General features: G+C 40.9%; 1 protein-coding gene across 1 annotated transcript; it reads right to left on the bottom strand.

The window, feature by feature from the left end:
* Positions 1-217: 217 nt before the first annotated feature.
* Positions 218-1,788, bottom strand: RRAGA (Ras related GTP binding A). Its single transcript, XM_058565871.1, has one exon. The coding sequence runs from the start codon at positions 1,543-1,545 to the stop codon at positions 604-606; it is 942 nt and encodes a 313-aa protein (XP_058421854.1). The 5' UTR covers positions 1,546-1,788; the 3' UTR covers positions 218-603.
* Positions 1,789-9,809: the final 8,021 nt, after the last annotated feature.

Below are 9,809 nucleotides of genomic sequence, written 5' to 3'. Positions count from 1 at the left end.
CAGCTCCAGAGCCCATACTCTTAACCACTCTGCTACAGCTGCCAGGAAACGTCACTAAGTCCATGGGGGCTAAGATCACAACATCACATTAACCAGTTAAGTGATACTTGTGGGCAATCAGAATCTTTAGATTTAATATTAACCTTCAAATTATTTCAAATAAGACCATATTTTAAATTGCTAACAGCAAATGTTTATTCATGATTGAAGCCAAGAAGAATTTATAAATGCATTTTAATACCTTGCTGATAAAATAGTAACATTCCATCTTTGCAAACTTGTAAGGAATACAGGAACTATCGTAAAGGCTTTGATGTGTATATCTATTATAACCAGGTAATCAGAACACACACACACACACACACACCACCTACTTTAGTGTTACACCATACCAACTTCTCAGAAGGCCATCTTGAAGCTCTACTGGATAGCTGAGTAAATAGCGTCCAAGGTTTAAAGACAGGGGAGAAGGGAAGAAAGAGCTGGAAGTAAGCAGCACACATTTCAAAGCCCACTTTTAAGCACACGACATTATGAATATTAAAAAAAAAATGCGAAATAAAGAGGCAATTCAGCATTTTCAGAAAGAGCATCTGGCAATATTCAACGCATGAGGAGGCTGTGCTTGGGACCATCCACTCTCTCCAGCTTCTCAAAGTGTTTCCTGGCATTGCGAATGTTGATCAGAGTAGCTGCAGAAGGGATCGACGGATCCGACATGACAACCATCACGTACGTGTTGGATGTGAAGATGTCGATGAAGGCGGCGAAGTTAGAATTCCTGACTTCCATGCTCTGGAAAGACGCGGCCAATTTACTGCAGCTCAGCTTGAACTGCTTAATGATGTTGCTGATCTTCTCAAACCGGTGGACGTCACGCTGCTCCTTGCACTGGTAATGGGAGATGACCAAGAACGTGGCTCTCTCGAACAGCAGAACTTCATCGGCCTCGATAATCTGGGCAAAATTCCTCAGATTCATCTCCAGCTGCTGGACGTTGGGAATCAGCTGATAGACGATACTGGACCAGGCTTTGTAGAGCGTTTCATCCCAGATGGAGGTTCGAAAACAGGCGCACTCCAGGGGGCGAGACAAACGCCTCAGGTCTTCCTCTCGCTCTTTAAAAATCAGGTCACGCTGATCCTCCTGAACCAGATCCATTTTGTGCACCAGGCAGAAGATTTTGGCATCGGGAGAGTTCTGGAGGATGGCCTCCAGACACGACTGGTAATAATGCATGTCCTTTTCCAGTTCGCGGCTCTCCACGTCGAACACGTAAATCAGGACCTCGACGTTACGGAAGATGTTGTCTCGCTGGCTGGTGAAGTAATTCTCCATGAAGGTGTCCTGGCCGCCACAGTCCCACAGGTTCAGCACCAGGTTGCCCAGGAATCGGACGTGGGAGTGCTCCACATCAATGGTGGCGCCCAGGCGCCGGGTGTCGCGAGCGATGTAATTCGCAAAGATAATGGACCGCATGCTGGTCTTCCCCGACCCGCTCTTGCCCATCAGCAGCACCTTTTTCTTCATGGCTGTATTGGGCATCACCCGCCGGGCGCCGCGGACTGGGCCTCAGGGCGCGGCCTAACTGCAGGCGGACGGACGGAGCGAGGGAGGAGCCGGGGCTGGCGGAGCTCCGCAGACCGGGCCGCGCGGCTGGGCGGGCGGGGAAGCCGAAAGCGCGAGCTCGGGGTTGACGAGGCGGCGGCGGGGTGAGCCCGTCCTCCGAGGAAGGCGCCCTGGGGCGGACCGCTGCAACCGCTTCGGAGAGACGCTCGCCTTCCGGAGAGGAGAGTCGCAGCGTCCCCGCTGCCACCCACTTCCGGCGGCGATCTCGCGAGAACTCCCGCGCTCGGCCGGCACTGCCCAACGAGCTTTGATAAACTGCGCTTTCAATGAAACCCAGCGGGGTCGACCGAAAAGATGGAACTGAAGGGGAACCCAGGACTCTGGTGTTCTGTTCTCCTCTTTAAACTGGGCCTACGGTTGCGACGTGGACGTGTGGTCGGTTGGGAAAGTGCTGCCATCTGGCGGCCAAGAAAACTCCAACACGCTACAACTCGCTTTAAGAGCGGGGTGTGCTCGGGTGGGTGGTTCCAGGCCGGGGCGGCAGACAGGTGAAGCGGAGGAAGGCCTAACTTCTGGGCCCACTTGGGGCTCCCCAGATTCTCTGTTTACTGAGTGCAAGGGCAGGGCAGATGAAAACTGTACAGAGGAGGGAAGTGAGACTTGGAGGAGTTAAGGGACGGCCCAGTGCTGCACAGCTAGATGGTAGTAAATCCCTACTGGGAGATATCCTGGCTCCCATTAGTGCTTTTTCCGCTTGGAAGCAAGTTCTTTTTCACACCCGCTTTTCTGGCAATCTGAGACCTTAGAATTTATAATCAGAATCCCAAAGCTCCAGGGAACTATAATGTGGAACCTGTGCATTAGCTCAGTCCTTACAATAACGCTGTGTAAATAAACCTATTATCAAGTGAGTACATCGAAGCTTAGAGGGATTAACTTACCAAGTTGCACATCTATTAAATGATGAAATGCAATTTGCTTATTTTTAAATGTACATTGTATATATTTAAGGTGTACAACATGATGATTTGATAATATATGGTGAAATGATTACTACAGTCAAGCTAATTAACATATATCATAGCTACCTTTTTTCTGTGTGGTGAGAGCAGGTGAAATCTACTCTCTTAGCGAATTTCCAGTATTTAATATGGTATTAACTATAGCCATCATGCTGTAGGTTAGATCTCTAGATTTATTCATCCTACATAACTGCAACTTTGTACCCTTTTACCAATATCTCCCCATTTCCCCCACCTCTCCATCCCTGGTAACCACTATTCTACTCTCTGCTCCTACATAATTGGACTGTTTTAGATTCTACACATAAGTGAGATCATGCAAGCTTTTTTCTTTCTGTGTCTGGTTTCTTTCACTCACCATAATGTCCTCCAAGTTCATCCATTTTGTTGCAAATGGCAGGATCTCTCTCTCTTTTTTTTTTGTGAGGAAGATTGGCAACAGATGTTATCTCAGGGCCAATCCTCCTCTTTTTGCTGAGGAAGATTGTTCCTGAGCTAACATCTGTGCCAATCTTAATCAATCAATCTTTTTCCATGTGGGACACCACCACAGCATGGCTTGATGAGCAGTGTGCATGTCCGCACTGGGGATCAGAACCTGTGAACCCCAGGCCATTGAAGTGGAGCCTGCGAACTTAGCCACTATGCCACCAGGCTGGCCCCAGGATCTCCTTTTTAAAGGCTAAATGATATTCCATTGTGTATATAAACCACCATTTATTTTTCTTAATGTAAAAAATTTTATTTTGATTTTCTATTTAAAACTTAACACACCTTCGGTTTTACGAGCCATCAAGAATGTTCTCTACCCCCATAGTCTACAGGTAGATATTGACAAGTAGATTTTAGCTAAAATATATCAATAGCAGAATTCCTGCTGCCGGGTAGAGAAGTTGAACATTTTCTATTTTTAGCAATCGATTTGTTTAAATTATTCTAGTATCTATATTGGATTATGGTGATTTCCCCCCAGTTTTATTGAGATATAATTGACACATAACATTGTATTAGTTTTGGGTATACAACATAATAATTTGATATATGTATATATTGCCAAATGATTACCACAATAAAGTTAGTTAACGTCCATCACCTCACATAGTTAAAATTTTTTTCTTGTGATGAGAACTTTAAGATCTACTGTCTTAGCAAATTTCAAATATACAATACAGTATCGTTAACTATAGTAACCATACTGTGTGCGTTACATCCCCAGAACTTATTTATCTTATAACTGGAAGTTTGTACCTTTTGACCACCCTCACCCATTTCACCCAACCCCACAACTCTTGCCTTTGGCAACTGCTAATCTGTCCTCTGTATCTATGAGTTTGGTTTTTTTAGATTTCATGTAAAAGCGAGATCATGCAATATTTGTCTTTCTCTGTCTGACATTTCACTTAACATAATGCCTTCAAGGTCCATCCATGTTGTCACAAATGGCAGAATTTCAATGCACACTTGGGTTGTTTCCGTGTCTTGGTTATTGTAAATAATCCTGCAATGAACATGGAAGTGCAGATATTTTTTCAAAATAGTTATTTCCTTTCCTTTGGATATATACCCAGAAGTGGGATTGCTGGATCACATGGTAGTTCCATTTTTAATGTTTTGAAGAATCTCCATACTGTTTTTCATAGTGGCTGCACCAATTTACATTTCCACCAACAGTGGAATTAAATTTTCTCCACGTCCGCACCAGCACTTGTCTTTTTGGTGATAGCCATTTGAACAGGTGTGCGGTGATATCTCACAGTGGTTTTGATTTGCATTTCCCTGATGATTAGTGATGTTGAATATCTTTTCATGTACCCATTGGCCGTTTGTGTATCTTTTTTGAAAATATATCTATTCATTTCCTCTGCCCATTTTTTAATCTGATTGTTTTTTTTTTTTTTTTTTTTTTATTGATATTTTAATGGTTTCTAACATTGTGAGATTTTGGGTTGTACATTTTTGTTTGTCCTTCACCCCATATATGACTCCCTTCACCCCTTGTGCCCACCCCCCACCCCCACTTCCCGGGTAACCACAGTCCAGTTTTCTCTGTCCATGTGTTTGTTTATATTCCACATATGAGTGAGATCATACAGTGTTTGTCTTTCTCTTTCTGGCTTATTTCACTTAACATAATACGCTCCAGGCCCATCCATGTTGTTGCAAATGGGACGATTTTGTCTTTTTTTATGGCTGAGTAGTATTCCATTGTATATATATACCACATTTTCTTAATCCAATCGTCAGTCGAGGGACACTTAGGTTGCTTCCACTTCTTGGCTATGGTGAATAATGCTGCAATGAACATAGGGGTGCATAAGCCTCTTTGGATTGTTGATTTCAGGTGCGTTGGATAGATTCCCAGTAGTGGGATGGCTGGATCATAGGGCATCTCTATTTTTAATTCTTTGAGGAATCTCCATACCGTTTTCCATAGAGGCTGCACCAATTTGCATTCCCACCAGCTGTGTATGAGGGTTCCTGTTTCTCCACATCCTCTCCAACATTTGTTGTTTTTTGTCTTGGTGATTATAGCCATTCTAACGGGCGTGAGGTGGTATCTTAGTGTTGTTTTGATTTGCATTTCCCTGATGATTAGTGATGTTGAATATCTTTTCATGTACCCATTGGCCGTTTGTGTATCTTTTTTGAAAATATATCTATTCATTTCCTCTGCCCATTTTTTAATCTGATTGTTTTTTTTTTTTCTATTGAGTTGTTTGAGTTCTTTATATATTTTGGATATTAACCCCTTGTCAGATAAATGATTTGCAAATATTTTCTCACATTCCATAAGTTGCCTTTTCATTTTGTTGATGGTCTCCTTTGCTGTGCAGAAGCTTTTTAGTTTGATGTAACCTCACTGTTTGTTTTTTATTTTGTTGCTTGTACTTTTGGTGTCATATCCGAAAAACTGTTTCCAAGACCAATGTCAAGTAGCTTTCTCCCTATGCCTTTCTCTAGGAGTTTTATGGTTTCAGGTCTTATGTTCAAGTCTTTAATCCATGTTCTTTGTGGTTACCAAGGGGCTTACATAAAATATCTTATAGTTATAACAGTCTATTTTAAGCTGATAACAACTCAACTTCACTTGCATACAAGAACTCTCTGCTTTTACCTCTTCTCCTCCCACATTATATGACACTCATGTCATAATTTACATTTATTAATAGTATGTATTCATTAACATAATTTAGTTATAGTTGTTGAAATGGAATTTGAACTCATATAGTGTAACTGCAGGGTCTACTTGCCTAACAATAGGCCACAATGCTCCCCTAAAAATATAGCATGGTTCTGTCCTTGGTCTTCAAGTAGATGAATGAATTAGAGTCATTCAGTATCATTCATTCAGAATAAATCAATATCATCAGGATACCGAATCTTCCTAAGTTAGTATATTCTATATCTACCATAAAGCCCTTTTCAGAGTGCTGTACTCTACAAATACACGTATTCCATTCTCCCATTCGTTCAAAAATATTTGAACATCTACTATGTGCAGGGCACTGAGTTAACATGTATGCAGGACAAGAAGTTAAAAAAATGGTCCTTGCTCTAGTTTATGGAAATAAAACCACAGCAAAACGCCATAATACAAAACAGTGTGTGGAACATCTCATTATATTCAACCTCAATTTCATCTCCTTGGTGATGTCTGTGCTGGAGTCTGCAGTGTCTACTCCACAGGTGCACTGATTTCCTTTCACTGTGAGTCTGGGGATTCCCTTCCCCTTTCTCTTAAGTACCCTTTTCCCTTTACCCATGTGTTCCTTACTTTTGGCTTATTCACTCATTTGGTGGAACACATTCTCTAGTAGCTTCTTGATAAAAAGCATAAGGGCAGTAAAAGTTTCAAGACATTGCATGTCTGAAAATGTCTTTATTTTTACTCTCACACTTGATTGGTTGGAAATAATTTCCCCTCAGAGTCTTGGAGGCATTGCTCCATTGTCTTTTAGTTTCTGATAAGTCTGATGCCTGCATCTTTGTATTTGATCTATTTATTTCTCTCTCAGAACTTAGATTTTCTCGTTATCTTTGGTGGTCTGAAATTTAATGATAATTGGCATTGTTAAGCCCCAATTTTCATTGTTTTGGGTCCTCCCCTGTCCTTTGATTCTGGAAAATGTTCTTGAATTTTTAATAATATATTTCTTCTACATTCTCTGTTCTCTCTTATTGATATTCCAACGATCTGGATATTAGATCTCATAGACTTTCCTCTAATGCTCCCATATTCCCTTTCTTATTTTCTATTGTCTTTCTGTTTGTTCTAGTTTCCAGGAGATTTTTCTCATCTTAATATTCCAAGTCTTCTTTGGAGTTTTAAAATTTGATAACATATTTTTAATTTCCACAGGCTGTTTCTTATTCTGATTGTTCCTTTAAAAAAATATAAAATTGTTTTCTTGGATTGAGCATCTTTTATCTCTCTGAGGATATTAGTAACATTAAATAAAGTTTTCATCTCTGTTTAGTCTTGGTTTCTTCTGAATCCCTTTTGTTTGTTTGTCCTTTTGTTTTGGTCTTTCTTTTTCATGTTAGAAATATTTCTCAATTGTCTAGTGGTCTTTGGCTGTCTGCTCCTATTTAAAGTTTTTTGAAAGCCTGTGGGCAGCACTGGCAGACTATCAGGTTCGTTGAGGGGTGATCTGGTTTGGCCATTTCTTGGAGGAAACTTTTGTTGCATCTTTAGACTTGTCCTCTTTGGCTGGTTTGATTCTCCCAAGATCTTCTCCTGCGCTGGGGTGAGTATAAACCTGATAAACAGCATTCTGGTCATTCTGGGAGAAGAAAGCTAGCATCCTAATATTCAGTGTATAAGCAGACTTCACTTAATCCTCCTATTTTCAATATGGTACCCTCGTCCTCAATGTCCTTGGTGTTCCCTCAGTTCAGAAACTCTCTGTTTTATTCTTTCCAGGGAATAAAAACTGCTAGTCTTAGGTGGAAGAGGGGCAGTTGCCCAGAGATGTGGAATTGAGGAGGGGATCCGTGGGTCTAATTGCTTCTTAAATAGATCTTCTATCAATCTTCCTGTTTTTAGTGCAATCTTTACTCCCACTGATGCTGCCAATTCCTGAATATTTTGGAGGTTCTGTGGTAAAAATAATGCTTCTTGGCTTTCCCCATTGCTGGCTAAGGATTCGGCTTTCTCGTGTTAGCTAAGTCAGTTGCCATTCTTCCTTGTGCTTTTCCGCTTCCCTAAATTTGATTTTATTATCTCTTATCCTGCCATTGTCCTTGCCCTCTATCCCATTACTCTCATTTTAGAAAAAGAAAGATGAATGTACGTGTCCAATCTGCCACCTCGCTTGGAAACAGGAGAGAAATATTGACCTAAATTATTCAAAATGGAATAATAATAATTTGATAATGATACTGAAAAGGGGCTTTTTGCAAAAGATTTTTTTCCTAAAAAAATCTTTATTGAGGTATAATTTCCATATTATAAAATTCGTCCATTGTATATAAGTGTACAGTTCCATCATCACAGCTCAATTTTAGAATATATCCACCATCCCAACAAGTTCCCTTGTTTCTGTTTGCAGTCAATCTCTGCTCCCACCCTGAGACCCAGGTAACCACTGTTCTGCTTTCTTTTTATATAGATTTGCCTTCTTTAGAAATTTCATGTGAATGGAATCATATATAGCTTTTTAAAAATACCTGATTTCTTTCTCTTAGCATGAGATTTTTGAGGTTCACCCATATTGTAGCGTATGTTAGTACTCCATTTATTTTTATTGCTGAATAGTATTCCATTGTACGAATATACACTACTACATTTTGTTTGTTCCTTCACCAGTTGATGGAAATTGGACTGTTTCCAGTTTTTATGCTATCGTGAAAAATGCTACTATGAACATTCATATTAAAATTCTACTATGAACATTCATATTAAAGTTTTTGTGTGGACATATGTTTTCATTTCTCTTGGGTAAATAAGAGTGGAATTGCTGGGTTATATGGTAAGTATATGTTTAACTTTTTAAGAAACTGCCAAATTGTTTTCTAAAGTGGCTGTGCCATTTTATACTCCTACCAGCAATGTCTGAGGGCTCCACTTTTTTCATATCCTTGGCAATAATGTTGGATTATAGCCATTCTCATGGATGTGAAGTGGAATCTCATTATGGTTATAACTTGTATATTGTGAAAATGATTATTGATACCATGCATTATGTTGGGGAACTCCCAGGTTCGATGATTTGCTAGGAGGACTCACATACTCATTGTTGTTATTTATTACAGTGAAAGGACTCATAGCATCATCAGCAAAGGGAAAAGGCACATGGAGTGAAGTCTGGAGGAAACAGGACGCAGGTTTCCAAAAGTCCCCTCCCAGTGGAGTCACACAAGATGTACTTAATTCCTCCAGCAATGAGTGGTGACAACATGTGTGAAATGTTGTCTACCAGGAAATCTCATTAGGGAATCAGGGCCCAGTGTTTTTATTGGGGGCCAGTCATATTGGTACTATCTACCTAGCATGTACCAAAATTCCAGGTTCCCAGAAGGGAAGTAGGTGTTCAACATACACCACATTGCTTGTACAGTTCAGGCACAGTGAGCCATCATCAGGGAATGGTGGCAACTCCTCTGAAATCCAAGTTGTTAGCCAGGGGCGATCCTTGCAAGGAGGACTTTCTAAGGATAGCAGTATCAGGCTTCTTGTGTTAACGCTTTTCTGCAAAAGTATCTTTTTTTTTTTTTTTTTGGTGAGGAAGAGCCATGAGCTAACATCCATGCCAATCCTCCTCTTTTTGCTGAGGAAGATGGGCCCTGGGCTAACATCCGTGCCCATCTTCCTCTACTTTATATGGGATGCCGCCACAGCATGGCTTGACAAGTGGTGCGCCGGTGTGCACCCAGGATCCGAACCTGCGAACCCTCAGGCCGCCGAAGCGGAGTGTGCACTTAACCCCTGTGCCACCGGGCTGGCCCCTTCAACTTTTTATTTTTATGGATCATGATTTTGGTGTATATCTGAGGTGTCTTTGTCTAACTGAAGGTCACAAAGATTAACTTATATGCTTTCTTTTAGAAGCTTTATAGTTTTGGGTTATACATTTAAGCCTATGATGCATTTTGAGTTAATTTTTGTATGAGACGATGTCAGGGTGTAAGTTCCTTTTTTCCCCCTGCATATGGATATCCAGTTATCCCAGCATCATTTGTTGAAAAGACCATTCTTTCCTCATTGAATTGCCTTGC

The sequence above is a fragment of the Diceros bicornis genome, chromosome 22, assembly GCF_020826845.1.
Source record: "Diceros bicornis minor isolate mBicDic1 chromosome 22, mDicBic1.mat.cur, whole genome shotgun sequence".
In the NCBI taxonomy this organism is placed as follows: Eukaryota; Metazoa; Chordata; class Mammalia; order Perissodactyla; family Rhinocerotidae; genus Diceros; species Diceros bicornis.
Note: the sequence above shows the minus strand (reverse complement) of the source record. Positions and strands in the feature narration are given on the sequence as shown.

Coding starts and splice junctions, on each gene's coding strand:
- RRAGA (XM_058565871.1), bottom strand. CDS start 1,545: ATGCCCAATACAGCCATGAAGAAAAAGGTGCTGCTGATGGGCAAGAGC.